Genomic DNA, 15,920 nt, shown 5'->3' with positions numbered 1-15,920 from the left:
GCGTGCGTAGGGAGTTGACCAATCGCATTGCTGGCATAACGACCAATCAGGACGCGTGATTGGCGGTTACGGATGTTGTGACTTTATTGCGAGGTAATTTTTTAATCTTTAATATCACTACATAGTATAAAACACAGTCGCTTTCTTTGTTCCTAAGTCCCTATGTATCTATGCTTAAACCTTTAAAACTACGCAACGGATTTTGATGTTTTTTTTTTTAATGGATAGAGTAAAAAAAAATATCATAGAGTGATTCAAGAGGAAGGTTTACATATAACATATTAAACTACACCAAATTTAACGCGTGCGAAGCCACGGGCAAAAGCTAGTTATATATAAGAAAGAGGGTGTTACTTTTTTTATGTGTGATAGGAAAGCGCTAGACTAATATCTCGCCTTCTGGTAAGCATAGATGTAGTTTACGATGCAGCGCGCTTCCCTTGAAGGTACCTGTTCACTTTACTCTTAAAGATCTCCAGATTGAACTCGTTGGGGAACGGTATCAAATTTAAAGAATTCAAGAGAATGCAAGCTAATGGCAACTTTTATCACATACTAGCTTTTTGCTCGCGGCTTCGCCCGCGTAGAATTCGCTTATATCGCGCGACATGGTAAGGAGTATTTTCTTCGCATCAAAAAGTATGTTTTGTTCTTTCCCACGTTCATCTCTATCTTCATACCAAGTTTCATCAAAATCGGTTTGACAATAATTTCATACAAACTTTCATCCCCTCTTTCAACCCTTTCTACCCTTTTTTCGCGATAAAAAGTATCCTATGTCCTTTCCCAAGTTCATTTCTATCTTCATATCAAATTTTGTGAAAATCGGTTCAGTGGTTTAGGCGTGAAAGCGTAACAGACAGACAGACAGACAGAGTTACTTTCGCATTTATAATATTAGTAGGGATGGTCAGTTAGCAAAGTATTTATATGCTTTTACAATATATGTATATTATATTAAGTTACAACAACGAAATTTCTAGAATTTTCAACTGCAATTATATATTCAAAAATGTCTATCTATCTATTTAGGCTATCTTTGAGGACCTATTGGTTACCGTTGCCTATTAAAGTAATACTTTACACCCTGGACTTAGTACAGCTTTAAGACGCCACGGTGACCCCCCAGTCCCTACAGTAACTAACAACCTCAGTCACATCACGTTTGCTCAATGTCAAAGTGACACTTCTATGACACTTTTACTACATAGAGCTGCTCGTAAATATAAAGATTGCATTAAACTCACAGATTATAAATATCAAATATGGTATTTGGTAATGAGAAGTTTCCCACACGAATGGGAAACCTTTAATGATAAACCACGCTACATAAATATTATAATTAGGAAAGATTCGTTCTTTTTTTCGTAACGATTTATTATTACTCGACCAATTTTCATTTAAATTAAACCATTAGAAAGCTTCATTTATAGTGTTAACGTGGTAAGAGCCTGGGCAATCGGTTAATCCTACTTAATCCTACTAATATTATAAATGCGAAAGTTTGTAAGGATGTGTGTGTGTTTGTTGCTCTTTCACGCAAAAACTACTGACTCGATTGCAATGAAATTTGGTACATAGACAGCTGGACATCTGGAATAAAATATAGGCAACTTTTTATCCGATATTCCTACGGGATACGGACTTACGCGGGTGAAACCGCGGGATGCAGCTAGTATATTATAAGTAATTACTATGGTATCTTAATAGCATATTATAAATATATCCAACACAAAAGAGACATATGTGAGAGTTGAGTACGCTTCAGCACGGATTGGGCCAGATTGGCTCCATCAATGGCACCGGGGAAGTACCACACCCCCACAGAAGACCGGCGGGAAGTGATGTGCTACTGTGTTTCGTTTGGTAAGTGGAGCAGCCGAAGGCCCATATCCTTTTCCTGAGCCTTCCCAGTCCTCTCCTTTATTCCTTTCGTCAATCCTTCCTAATCCCTTACCAATTTGAAGTCGGCAATCTATTTGCAGAGGCATTATGTCTGCAATCGACCTCACGACTTTCCAAATGTTCATGGGTGGTGGTAGCGCTTACCATCAGTCGACCCACCAGTTACATTGCCAAGTGTGTGTGTGTGTATATGTGTTGTGTTTATAAAACAAAATAATTTTTGTGCCGTCCTTGAAGATTTTTCGTAGTGTTACATTACTCTCCAATATAAAAACAATTCTTCAATTCAAAACTGACACTAGCGCCTTTAACCAAACTAACAAGCGGCCTTAGAATATTAGTACCTTAAGATTTTATTCATCCCGTAAACATGTAGTTAATACACACTTGATGCATAATTATATGATACTCGTTTAATAACTGAGGCTATTAAATGAAATTATAACTTGTGCTTAACAATAGGCCAAGCCATTAAAACGCAATATTCAATTTGCGGAAAATAACTGATGCAATATGTACTTTATTCTTTTATCTTAAGTACTTTTATGGGCCCGATTTAAGGGAGAATAACTGGGGCTACAGCCCCAGGGCCTACATATAGGAAAGCCCCTACAATGGACAGTTTCCAAAAACAAGTAAATTCGATTGAAAAATTGTCTATGTAATTTTGAAAAGAATTTAACCACTGAAATTGCACTGGATAATTTATATGTTTGTTAGTTTCGGAGTGACCTTTGTTCTTATATCTAACTTACACCATCTTTAACCGAAATATTATTCAAATGTTTGAAAATTTATAGACAGAGATATATACAAAGATACCTACGGATATATTTTCGAAAAGCAATTACAATAATACTCTGTTCATAGGTATAATATTTTAATAAATTACTACACAGATTTTGTATTTTGGTAGATTTATATTCATTTTTTAATTACAGAGATAAATCGACATACAAGTCGCAAAAAAGTTAACGAACGCTAGTATCTTAGTAAACACGAACCATATTAGACCAACTTTTTACGAGCACTGCAATTTAAGTTGTGTTTCTAGATTATTACTAGGCTATACACTATAAAATAAGTAAAACGAGAATTGAGTTATACAAATATTTATTAAGTTGGACAGGAGACTATTTAAAGGTAGCAAACAAACAACACAAGAGCTGGGAACGAACTGACTTTATAAAATCACATATAAAACATTGAAACAACAAAGGCACCCTTATACTCTTACATGCATATAAATCTTAATAGAAGCGTTTGTAAAACTAGTTAAGATGACAACTCGAGGCGACAAAATTTACTCTGCATTATATTAAACTTTAGACTTAGAGCGAATTAACTTGATCTTTGTAGTTTTATTTTATTACAGACCTGTTATTTGAATAATTTGAAGAAGGCCTATAAAACTCGCTTTTTATTTTTAAATATGAAGAATGAATATAATTAACTTTGTTTATGGATAAGTAGCTTTGCGCCCATGGATTTGCTCGCTTATCGAAAGGAAAACAGACAGGGTTTTTACCGGGTGTATATATAGTTTCCGTTCCCGTGGGATATCCGTTATAAATCGTATCCTGTCTTTTTGAATTTTTAACTATATCTGTACCAAATTTCATCCAAATCGATAGAGGTTTGGGCATGAAGACGACACATACAAACATACAGATAGAGCTACTTTTATTTTTAATGTTAAGTAGATATGTATACGTAACTTTAATTACAGAAATACTTTTTAAATTTCGTTTGAATAATAATAAATTACAATGATTGTATCGTCTGAATTATAATGAATAGTACCTACGTTCAATTATATAAACTTAGTATAATTGCTTATCGTATCCAAATATTTAACGCATACCTACAAATATTTTACTTTTTATATCTACGTACATATTACGTAATAATTCTTGAATAATTGAATATGTAATCATCGAATATATATCGGACTTATTTATAGAATATCAATACATAATATAATATTATTAGCTATTATTTTTTAAATTGATTTCTGATTAATTTGCATTCCTTATGGCGTTTAATAATTAACACTTAGTCATTAGGGACCAAATGGATTATGTCAGGAGAGTTAAATTCGATATATTACAATAATGAAGAAGTTATTTTCATAATTATTAATATTATGTACGAATTTACGATTTAAATAAATCACCATCTTAAAATATATACTTATATCACATAAAAATATTATTAGTAACATCATGTTTCATAATTAATCTAATATATTGCGTCTTTTCTTGTGTCGCGTATATGACACTAAAAAAGGGGATATTCGGTGCATACAAGAACATCCTACTAATCTTCCTACTATCCTACTAATATTATAAATGCGAAAGTTTATAAGGATGAGTCTGTATTTGTTGCTCTTTCACGCAAAGACTACTGATCAGATTGCAATTAAATTTAGCACGTAGACAGGTGGATAACTGGGATAACATATAGGCAACTTTTTATCCCGATATTCCTACGGGATACGGACTTACGCGAGTGACACCGCGGGGCGCAGCTAAATAAGGCTATCACTTGGTTTTTGAAATGGTCCACATTGAAAATTGATACAAGTAAAATCGTAGCGTAATCTCTATTTGATTTTCAAAGGAGATATTTATTATGTTTTCTTCAAACTGAATTCGAACTCAAAGGACATAAGTACAATATGCTACAGGACCTGATTGCTAAAGTCAGAGAAATACAAATTAACGAGAGCGTGTCGAATTTTTTCGTGAAAATGTTTTTCCTTTTGCTCAACGAAGCGGAATACATGAAATACGATGTGATATATAGCCGGAACCATACATATCAATATACATACATAGGCAATAATCCACTCTTAAATCTAGTTAAAAACAGTATCTAGAAGGCGTCTCCCGGCTTTTGAGAGTACTACCACAGATAACATAATACTTTAGTACAGTAAATGAAGGTTTAATGGAAAAAATTTTCATTGTGTAAATGTTGGTTAAATATTTAAAAATTAGAGACGAGACGAAGAAAGAAAATGTAGTCAAATTAAATTAAATACCACTTTTAATTGCATTAATGAAAGAAAATTATAAAATTTTAATTTAGTCCTAGTCACCTGTTTCATCGCCTAGGCTATATGGTGTTAGAATCAATGTAAACATACATATATTTTATCTGAAAGAGAACCAGTATTATTATTAGGAATAAATGCTGTTATTTAGATAGTTCATGTAATTCAGGGTAAGTTTGTTTGCTGAGGGCGCTAATCTCAGGAACTACTGGGCCAAATTCATAAACCTGAAAATACGTTGCGTAGTGAAAATCTCAGCATTCATAGAGACTGGGATGTGACTTCGTTTTGTTATATATAGTCATTATGTATGTCAGAATAAGGAAGCAACATAAAATACGCTTTTAATTGGAACCAAAACAGCTGTTCATTTTTTTTTCATTCAACAAAAATAACAGAGCCATACGCTTTGCGTTTTTCTTGTCGGTTTGCTAAATTCGGTAAGGTGATGTTATGAAACATTGTGAATAAATAAATTATCTTTAATTGCCTTATTATGAAGCTAATGCCAGAATAGCATGCGTATCCTGTTACAGTTTGCCTTAACATTTTTGCCGATTTCATTAACTTATATTGCACTAACTTTCGGTCTGCGGCTTCGCTCGCGCAGTAAAAGAAAAGATAGATTTTGTGTCCGCTCAAATTTCAACCCGCGCTTGGCTAGCCTAGTCGATTAGTGCATGAACAGAAAGAAGTGTCCCTGCAGCGGGATTAATTATGAGTATAATACGATAATAATGAAATATCTCTTTTTTACGAGCACGCTTCGGCCCGAATTGGTCAAGCTCGTACCGGGGAAGTACTCCTCCCCCACAAAAAACCGGCGTGAAATAGTGGTATGCCACTGTGTTTCGTATGGCGAGTGGGGGAGCCGGAGGCCCGTGTCCTTTACCTCACCCGTCCCAGTCCATTCCTTCTTTTCAGTCGTTAATCCTTTCCTTTTCCCTTACCCCATAGCGGGCAGCGCATTCGCGGAGGCACTACCTTTGCGAATGTTCATGGGCGGTGGTGATCGCTTACCATCAGTCGAACCACCAGCTCAGTTACCCGCTATGACATAAAACAAACATCGATGCTTGCTGCGAACATGGCTTGATGGATGCAAGTTTGAGAGATTCGTTTTAAATAGTAAAAAGCCTTTTGGTATCTCTATCAGTATATACACACAAGTAATACACGTGTTTGTTTCGTCTTATACATATGCATAAATATACTATAAAACTGGTCTCCTGATATTTTTAAGATTCTTTAAATGTTTATTCATAAACAGTTCTTGCGATTCTGGCCGAACAACGGTTTCCGGGTCAGCCAGTAATACACGTTTTATAAAAACAAAAATTTATATATTTTATATACTTAAATACCTACTATATCCGTATTAGTGGTACTGTGAAGCACAGACACAAAACTAAAACATTTATTTAATCGACCATGCTTTCTTCAGGCAGCGCTTTCGAATCGAAAATATTTTACTATTACCACCGATTACGAAAGCAGTTTCTGCACAGGTCGGCTAGAAACTTTTTGTGGTCCTTAAGAGATAACATTCCATTGTGTTTGTCCATTGTGCACATTACATTCCATCGTTGATCATTATTTTATTTTTATTTTAAGGTATTTTTTAATCTACCTATATGACATTCTGCCTTTTTGTAATTTAATATAACGTCTGTGGAATAAACGTTTTTTTTTCAACTTTCGTTTATACATTACATTGTGTTATGTCCAGACTACATTAGCCCATATTGATATAGTCAACAAGAAAATACGATAATATTAAGATTTCAATAAAAAAATTGCGTTGTTGTCACAAATTCATAAATGTGTTGGCCTTGTGCGACAATACGATTTTAAAATAAATAAAAACCCGGAAAATATTTTATCGGTATTTTGTATTATGAAATTACATTATATATATACATATATACATCTGATTTTATGAAGAATGTTCAATCTTATTGGTATATTTTATGTTTTCTATTCATCTTTGTTGTTTAAAATTGTAAAAAATTAATGAGTAATTATGCTGAATACTCTTAAACTAAATGATTGTACAAGCGAACCTAGAACATGATATAAATTATAAAAACCTGCAGAGATAACAATCAACGTTGGAATAAAAAATAAGCCTTTATAATTTCATATTTTTGAACTTTAAAATAGTGTTGTCTCGAATACTTGTTGTGCTCTTCATACTTCTGATTTTATTTATCTCTTGTTTGTATTCTTCTTGTAAAGGTGCACAATAATGAGTTTTTGATTGATGTGATTGCTAAAACTATTATTTTCTGGGCATTTGGGATACTCCATTATGTTTATTTTTGACAGCTATTATAAGCTTCACAGGTTTAATTAAAAATTTGGATCAATCTCAAGCAATACAATTTTATGAGTTAACTAGCCACCTGCCCTGCCACCTGGTATGTACATATAAACCTTCCTCTTGAATCACTATCTATTAATAAAACCCCATTGAAATCTGTTGCGTAATTTTAAAGATACACAAGCATACTTTTTTTTCAATTTTATTTATACATTACTATATACTATTTTAAGACTTTTTGTAACGTTTTGAGTTAAATCGTTACAACAAACAAATAAAAACCGATCAAGCGCGAGTTAGCCCTTACATATCGAGTATTAGTATAGTAAATATTTTATGATATATACCAAATCGAAAAATTGTATATAATTAAACGTAAAGTTGTTATTAAAATTCCAGTGGACCATGTGTTAAAGTAAGCTATATACAATATTTGCTGCATTCCATAGCCGAATTTTTTTAACAAATTAATCCACGCCAAGTGTTCAGTACGGTACTATCGGTTGTATATACTTTGGTGGCGTTCATCTATACATATTATTACTAAAACTGAATTATGTGTTAATTATTTAAGCCTGATATTTTAGGAAAAAGGACAGACGGACGGACAGAAAGATATATCCTATAAGAACCCTTATAGAATACAGATTTCCGTTCTTTTTTTTTTGACGTAATGGAACCCTAAAAATAAAAAAATCGTTTTATAGTTTAAGATTTCCATGATAATTATGTTAATAAATAAATATAAGATCGCAAGTAACATAATGCTAACTACGCATCGAGTCAATCGTAGACGCCGTTATTCAACCATTGCGCTTATGCTATAACATTACTATTTAAAATTGCATATTACCTAGGTATCTTATAACTTAGCATATTAACTTTTGTGATTTAAAATTTTTGCTTAATTACAACTCAAACCAATTTTGGAACATATTATTAACGTCTGTAATTAAAGTAACTATTCGTAAATGATATAAATGGTACTTATAAATCAAATATAAAATTAAAAAAAAAAACAAAAATTTTCGTTTATCTTTCATTGTGTTTGTGGTAAACAAAACAGAAGACAGTATTTACACGTCATTTCTTGGACAGTCGGCCTCAGTCAGGTCACTTTCTCTTCACAACCTTGATTTCTTACGCCTGCATTGGGTACGTTAACGTCTATACGTAATTTCAATGGTATTTTTGAGTAAGCAATAGGTAAGCAACGCTTTTACTTTTCCCGACACACAAACTTTCGAACGCTCCCTTACGGAGGTACATACATTGTAACGGAATTATATAAATACTCTATTAACACGGAAACTTATGTAAACGCATTTCTAAGCTCTACATTATCTTTTATTATTACATCGGTTGTATCATAGCTAGCATTAATAATTAAAAAAAAATTGAAACCCTTACCAGGAATTCGAAATCCAAAGTTTGAAAAAAAAAACAAAAAGTCACAGACCACAAACACAAGAATTTGATGACACTGTCACTGTATGGCGCGGAAAATCGCGCGTAAACACAACACTTTCTAATTTAAATTTCGATTCCTGCGTTTTTTGTTTTAGGTTTTCGATACGGTATCGACTTCGCCAGTTAGCCACGTACGTCACGGACAGTGGCTTCGCCGGCTGTGAAGTCGGAGCGTAGTTTCGACGTGCGTCTTCGACCAATTTCTTGCCGCCCGTAGCCACTCAAGTTATTATCCGGCCGGGAGGAAATGCAATGCACCGGCCCTCCATTTCCGCAACGAAACGTGCATTTCAAAACGGTTGCATAATATATTAACCAACTAAGTGGACATGTTGAAATTCGCTGTCCGTTTTCGCAATTACGACAAACTGCAAAAGATGGGTAAATAAAGTAGGTTCAACATATTAGACATCGCAAATATTACGTAGTCAGCTCTCAGGTTATAGGAGGTTTATAAAATTACAACATATTAACTATTTATTGACGTATAAAAAGCATCGTGGTAATTATATCGTGCTTAAATCCAACGAACGTGCAAAATACAGCTATCATTGACGATATGCACTTTAATTTTTATTGGTAATTCGATGAAATATAAAATTTTCCACCACGTAGAGTCACGCTCTACCTACATTTACGTATTATTTAAATTATAAACTGAACTACTTTATCATCGATTGCTATATTTCATTTATAACTTTATTATTTTAGAATCTATTATGCAAGTACGTAAAAAAATGAAATGTTCGTCATATTTTTGCTTATTATCCAATTATCGTCCAAATCTTGTTTCCCATTTACATCTTGATCACATTTTGATATTAAGAAGAGGAACTAAAAAATGTCTATGTTTAGAATATGTTGAGGATTAGCCTTTTTCAATTTTGCCTCACTGCAATTAACTTTTTATTAAATATACAAGCAATGAATGGTGTAAGTTTTCAAGTACATGTTACACGTAGAAAATAAACATAATAATCTTCTAGCATGTTTGGTGTAGGTCACATGCTTTTATTATTTTTCTGTCCTGTAAATTTATTTTTATATATAAATGTACTGCGCCTCATAGTTAATGACAGGCAAATTTATTGCCTACCGTTGAATGTAAGGCGTTTAAATTTTAACGTCACGTAATTCAATAATAATCATTCTTAAACAAAAAACTAAGCCGTCTTCAAATTGTCAGGTCTAAATCAAATGTAAATGAAACGACATATGAGGCATCTGCTTTCAAATAAAAAAATGAATCACAAAAATCGGTTCAACCAGTAAATTGCTAATGAGTAAAGATATATCTTTTTGGAAACGTGGGTATCAATATAAAATTTGATAAATTTTTATAGTAGCTGAAATGCTTAAAGAACCGTTGAGCAAATGTAGTGGCTACAACTAAAAGTAGCGAAATTACGACTAAAATATGATCATAGTACAATCGGTATATTATATCAATTGTTTTTATTAAAATTTAAGTCTCTACAATTATTGTCCATGTGTGGCGCCGGTTTATTGTTATCGTGAAGTAATATATTAGTAATAAATTTATGTTCATGTCAAACAACGATAAAGAAACAATAATTATTAACAGTAAATATCCTGTTGATTGATTTGTGCCAAAAAACATATTTGCATATATTAGTTTCGTGCAGCTATAAGCTTCGTAATATCCTATTTTTAAAACCGTCCTGGAATATAACTAATACTTTGTTTACCTCCCTGTTATCAAAATTTATAGTAAGTACATTTTTTCAGGAGCAACTTCGCTTTAGGCTTTGCGGTAGGCAAGGCACGCCATGCTTAAAAATATTTTTTTTGTGTTGGTGGACTAGTTTATTTGGTTTAAATTGCTTCGATAAAAGTATAAAAGTCTTGAAATTTATTTCACTCTAAGCTCAAGCAAGAAACTTTATGTTATTTTAGTCGTTTTACTAATACGGAATTTTCGTACCTTCCGTAACTAAAATCTGTCTATCTCCGTGTAATTTTTTATTTGATTAATAAACGAAAATGATTAATAACATAATATGTCATTGAATGCGTAAATTAAAGGGCGGTGTTAATAGTTAAACATGCGTCTCTAAGAAACTTGTACTTAATCTGTGGTCTCTACCTTGCCCCCTACCTACCCGTTCCACAATGCGACCGGCTCATAATAAAACCCTTTTTTCTAGCGCTCGTTTTCTGACTTTTTTTGTTAATGTACATAACAATAATATATTCTGCAATAACTGATCAGTGGTACGTTGTATGTTGTAATTTTAACATTGTTATTAGACAATTCTTGAGTAACTAGTGCTTAATCTGTGGACTAGGTTTATATGTTCAGTACCTAATTAGTTCTTTATCTGACAACTGACATCTGACAAGTGTCACACAGTGTATAGACATATTATTTTAAGGTTAAAAATTTGAATTGAATAAATTGGGAATTTTTCAATTAAAATATTAAAAAACAGGTTGTTTCTATATGAGAAAATGGCATTATTTAGAAATGTATCGATCAGAAGCATAAGTAAGTGCATATTTGTCATGTACAAAATATTTTCATTTGCTTTTGTTTGTGAAAAAAATATTTATATACTTATTTCATTTCAGTATCGAATACTCATCGGATTGTATTAGCAAACATTCGCTCCACATCCACTGCTGTAGTGGACGAAGATGCTCCGGTTGAAATAGAAAATCCATTTAAGAAAGAAACTCGTCTTTGCATTTTGTGCAAGATGAACATAACACCAGATTATAAAAACTACAGGCTGCTTTCGCAGTTTCAGAGTCCATACACGGGAAGGATATACGGTAGACACATAACTGGATTATGTAAAGCAAAACAAGCTGCTGTGGAAAAAGAGATTCGGAAAGCCCAAAATTGTGCATACATGCCATATTACTACAAAGATAAAACTTTCCTTAAAGACCCCAAGCTGTTTGATCCTGAAAATCCAATCCGTACACATAGATTTTAGACTATTGTAATTTTACAGTGTATATAGTAATAAAGTATTTGTATTTAGAGTGAGTTGTTTTATAGTTTTTACTCAAATATTGTCTTTTAAAATATTTTACTTGTTGAAGCAATGAAGATTCCTTGTGGCCACAATGGACTGTGAAAACATTCTTATTGGTACTTGCAACTTATTAAGCTGTGAATTAGACCTTTTTCTTGCAATCAAATTCCTACAGAAAAATAGCAAACTAATTTTTATTTCTTACACAATCTTCAAGTCATTTGACTCCTTTCTGTATGACTTACTTTTAGGCTAGTATTATTTTTATCTGATTTAGGTAAAGATACATGAAAAACACAAAAATAAAATAATTTATTCCTTAAACATAGGCTTATGTATTAATACTGGACAAAATTATGGTTCTATCATCTGGAGTAACAAAACAATCATTTTCTACATCATAGCCAACTAAATCTGGTGGTATTTTGAGTGTTTGCAATATTTCTGAATAATCCATGTTCTTCTTATCCGGAAATTTCTTCCGCATCAGATCGAACAGTTCAAAGAGAGCTTCCTGACATCCCTTTTGCCATTTCTTTATTAAAATACGTAATTCTTCAGTATCCTCACTCATTGCTTTAGCAACCAATAAATTCTTTTTCATTTCTATTTTAGCTTTTAATTCATCTACGTCCTTCTGTGTTATGGACCCAGTTGATTTAGCTCTTGAAGGCTTAATCACTTTATCATATGACTTCTTCACCAAAATTGTTCTCTTATTAAAAGATTCAAAATCATCATCATCTTCAAATGAGTTTTGGGATGTATTTATTTCTATAGGTTTCAATTTTTTTGCAACTTTATTTTTTGTTTTAGCCGTTTTGAGACCTGTTGTTGAAGTGTTTTTGTTTTGCATTTTTATAACTTTATTATTAGTTAAATCATTATCAAAGACTGCATTTGTTTTTATATTTTCTTTTTTACTTAATGCACATAGTGGGGTGTCATCAGAGTCCGAATCAAAAAGAGTTTGTGATATAGAGTTATTGATTTTAACATTTTGCTGTTCAGCCTTATTTAATTTTAAGCTTTTAATCACTTTATTTTGGATAACAACTACACATTCTTTAGTTAAATTATTGGGCCTTGTTTCTTTAACAGTCTTTTCACTTACACTGTCTTTTACATTGAAATCATTAATATTTTCAAGAGATTCTTTCTCTGCAACATTCTCGTTTGCTAATTTTTTATGCATTAATTTACTTTTTGAATTAGTTCTAGACAATTTAGATAGAGGACTAGATTTTTTTATTGTTGAATTAATGGCTGATGTTTCAGAGTTATCACTTTTAGTTAGTTCTGCTACAGAGCTTTCATCTTCGTTAATATCTGTGTTCTCAGATTCCTTAGTTTCTTCCATTATTAATGTTTTAGATTTCTTTTTTGATAGTGTAACATTCCGTACAGGTGTGTCATTTGTATTGCTGGAACTGGCGAAACTAGAAGATTTCAGTGTAGAGTTTAATTCTCTTTCAATCTCATGCAGAGAATCTGATTCTTCCTCACTGTTACATCTCTTTCTTTTTTTTGTTTCTTTCTCCACTTTAACGTCTGCACTACTAGGGTTTCCACTAGAAAGTGGAGATATAAATGGGGATGGTCCTCTTTTACCCCACTTTCTTGATAAACCCACCCTCCTACATGGTGTTAATAGAGATTTACTTATTCCACCTGGAGTTTTTGGAGAATCATTCCCAACTTTCGATTTAATACTGCTATTCATATTTAGATAATTAGTTTTCGCCTTTTACAAATATTTATTTATTTTTAGTAGTGTCAAATGTCAATAAAGCTATGTCACTGTCATAATAATTCAAATTGGTTATGAATGTTATGATAAGGCATGAACCAATCAAATTCTACTTTTTCCCGCCGTAACCTGTAAAGATCGGATACTTGTATGAGTAATATATATAAATTTTAAATTATTGCGTTCATATTAACGTCGTTTATTTTTATTTATGAGTTTATAAATTATGGAAATTATGTACATTGTTTAATAATGTGTGTATAACCTACAAGAGGTAGAGCTAATTGTAACCTCAATCCAATGGCATTGACACAGTTTTGTCAGCACGTTAAATTTTCATTAATGACATCTGTGATCTGACATTGTAAACGTCATAAAGAAATTTCAAATTTCACCCAAATCTACCAATAGAACACTGGTTACTGGTACCTACCTAGTACCTGCTACCTACCGAAATCTGGCGTGTAAATTGTCACTTGCTATTTCGAGAAAAAGATCGCGCTCTGCGCTATTGTATACCTCCGTCTCCAACACTACGAACGAAAAAGTCGAAATAAAAACCCTCGCTATATTTTTATTTTTTAGATTTAATTTGTTGTGTAACATTGTGAAACCTTTAAGTATATTTTGTGTGTTTTGAAAACATTACATAATGCCGCTCCTAAGGCTCACTTCTGGCACTTTTGGGCAGCTGCGTACCTTCGCTACGTCATCAGCCCTTGGAAAGAGAGTGAAAACTTTCGCAGTATATCGCTGGAACCCTGATGAGCCCGACAAGAAGCCATACACCCAAAACTTCGAGGTCGATTTAGACGACTGCGCACCTATGGTGCTCGATGCTCTTTTGAAGATTAAAAATGAAATGGACCCAACCCTCACCTTTAGGAGGTCGTGCCGTGAGGGTGTATGTGGCTCTTGCGCTATGAACATCGACGGCGTGAATACTCTCGCATGCATCAGTCATATCGATCAAAATATGTCGAAGCCCACAAAGATTTATCCGCTCCCGCACATGTACGTGGTCAAGGACCTCGTCCCAGATTTGACTAACTTCTATAAGCAATATCAGTCGATAGAGCCTTGGTTACAGCGCGACAAGGAAGCTGTGAAAGGTAAGGAAACCCAGCTACTTCAGGATGTCGAAGATAGGGCTAAGTTGGATGGCCTCTATGAGTGTGTGCTCTGTGCTTGTTGTTCAACCAGTTGCCCGTCATATTGGTGGAATGGCGATAAATATTTGGGTCCTGCAGTCCTCATGCAGGCATACAGATGGATCATTGACTCCCGTGACGATGCAACAGCCAAACGTCTCTCAAAGTTGAAAGACACATACTCTGTGTACCGTTGCCACACGATCATGAACTGCACAAGGACTTGCCCCAAAGGTTTGAACCCAGGCCGTGCTATTGCCCAGATAAAAACATTGTTATCAGGCATGGTAAAGAAACAGGCTCCAATCATGGACCCTGCAGGTTTGGAAAAGCAGGCAGCACACAATTAAGCTTCAATGGACCTAGATAATACTTAAAATCCTCTAATTTCAATTTGACAATAAGATAATGCAGAGAAGAGTAATTTATTATCATTTTAGTATATTTATTATTTCCGTTGATCTTGACTGAATCGTGATCTATGCATCGATAAATGTAATATTGACCTAGCTTAACCTTCTGTTTTTATTATCAGTAATGAATTCTTGACCTCTAATGGATGATCTTATTATATCAAATATTGCTATAGATATATTTATAAATGATGATAATATTATGTAGTTGAAGTATTAATAAAATGTATTATCATTTCTCATTCATCCAAATCTAAATTATACTCATTTTTTAAAGTATTATAACATTCTGAATTAAATTATTGTCATGTAGCTTGTATATGTGTTAGTTTATTGAATAAAAGTAAATTTTAAACTACACAGTGGTTTTCTTAATAATGCTGCAAAAAACGCTCTTAATAACTGGTGACCTCATTAAAATACTTAATTGCTCATGTAATTATGGAAATTTTATAACTTATAATGCATGATTAATTAGAGACAATGTAATTTTCTGTTGAGTAGTATTTCCAGATTGATATGCAGTAGATCATTCTGTTGAATGAATTTTTGTGTCATGATACACTTGTGATTAAGATTGCAGGGGATCTGACAGAATTTCAACCATCAACGCAAATAATGTTTTCTGTATTATTAAAATTAAGTAACAGCAAACTAGTTATATGGGCGTCTTCAGCTATTTTTGTCGTTTTATCCATTTATAAACATGAAATATATTTAAGTGCGAATTTTATAAGTAAGTATGTAAAATATATAGCATACATATTGTTGACATTGCTTTCTGTGTTATGAAACTAATATTATGAATATTATAATGCATATTTAGTTTGGATTAATCATGAGGC

At 32.9% G+C, this 15,920-nt stretch overlaps 4 protein-coding genes across 4 annotated transcripts in view; 2 read left to right on the top strand and 2 right to left on the bottom strand.

Annotated features, from left to right (window-relative positions):
• Window positions 1-8,970, bottom strand: part of LOC119837959 (ABC transporter G family member 23) — a 78,920-nt gene extending 69,950 nt beyond the window's left edge. The window contains exon 1 of the mRNA XM_038363754.1: window positions 8,697-8,970. The gene's annotated coding sequence lies outside the window, so the exon portion shown is untranslated. The remainder of the gene's footprint in view (window positions 1-8,696) is intronic.
• Window positions 8,971-11,094: 2,124 nt separating this feature from the next.
• On the top strand, window positions 11,095-11,768 carry LOC119837800 (28S ribosomal protein S18c, mitochondrial). Its single transcript, XM_038363561.1, has 2 exons — window positions 11,095-11,265; window positions 11,349-11,768. The coding sequence occupies exons 1-2, from the start codon at window positions 11,229-11,231 to the stop codon at window positions 11,717-11,719; spliced, it is 408 nt and encodes a 135-aa protein (XP_038219489.1). The 5' UTR covers window positions 11,095-11,228; the 3' UTR covers window positions 11,720-11,768.
• Window positions 11,769-12,054: 286 nt separating this feature from the next.
• LOC119837804 (MATH and LRR domain-containing protein PFE0570w-like) lies at window positions 12,055-13,543 on the bottom strand. Its single transcript, XM_038363567.1, has one exon. The coding sequence runs from the start codon at window positions 13,482-13,484 to the stop codon at window positions 12,093-12,095; it is 1,392 nt and encodes a 463-aa protein (XP_038219495.1). The 5' UTR covers window positions 13,485-13,543; the 3' UTR covers window positions 12,055-12,092.
• A 370-nt stretch (window positions 13,544-13,913) lies between these two features.
• LOC119837853 (succinate dehydrogenase [ubiquinone] iron-sulfur subunit, mitochondrial) lies at window positions 13,914-15,433 on the top strand. The gene has a single exon (XM_038363631.1). It carries the CDS (start codon window positions 14,164-14,166, stop codon window positions 15,010-15,012), a length of 849 nt encoding a protein of 282 aa, XP_038219559.1. The 5' UTR covers window positions 13,914-14,163; the 3' UTR covers window positions 15,013-15,433.
• The last annotated feature ends 487 nt before the right edge of the window (window positions 15,434-15,920 follow it).

Source organism: Zerene cesonia, chromosome 29, assembly GCF_012273895.1.
Source record: "Zerene cesonia ecotype Mississippi chromosome 29, Zerene_cesonia_1.1, whole genome shotgun sequence".
Classification (NCBI taxonomy): Eukaryota; Metazoa; Arthropoda; class Insecta; order Lepidoptera; family Pieridae; genus Zerene; species Zerene cesonia.
This window is presented reverse-complemented; position numbering and strand designations above follow the sequence as displayed.

Bases quoted from the DNA above. Each gene is read 5' to 3' on its own strand.
- LOC119837853 (XM_038363631.1), top strand. From the start codon at position 14,164: ATGCCGCTCCTAAGGCTCACTTCTGGCACTTTTGGGCAGCTGCGTACC.
- LOC119837804 (XM_038363567.1), bottom strand. From the start codon at position 13,484: ATGAATAGCAGTATTAAATCGAAAGTTGGGAATGATTCTCCAAAAACT.
- LOC119837800 (XM_038363561.1), top strand. From the start codon at position 11,229: ATGGCATTATTTAGAAATGTATCGATCAGAAGCATAA. The intron at 11,266-11,348 runs GTAAGTGCATAT...ATTTCATTTCAG, and splicing joins TGTATCGATCAGAAGCATAA to TATCGAATACTCATCGGATT.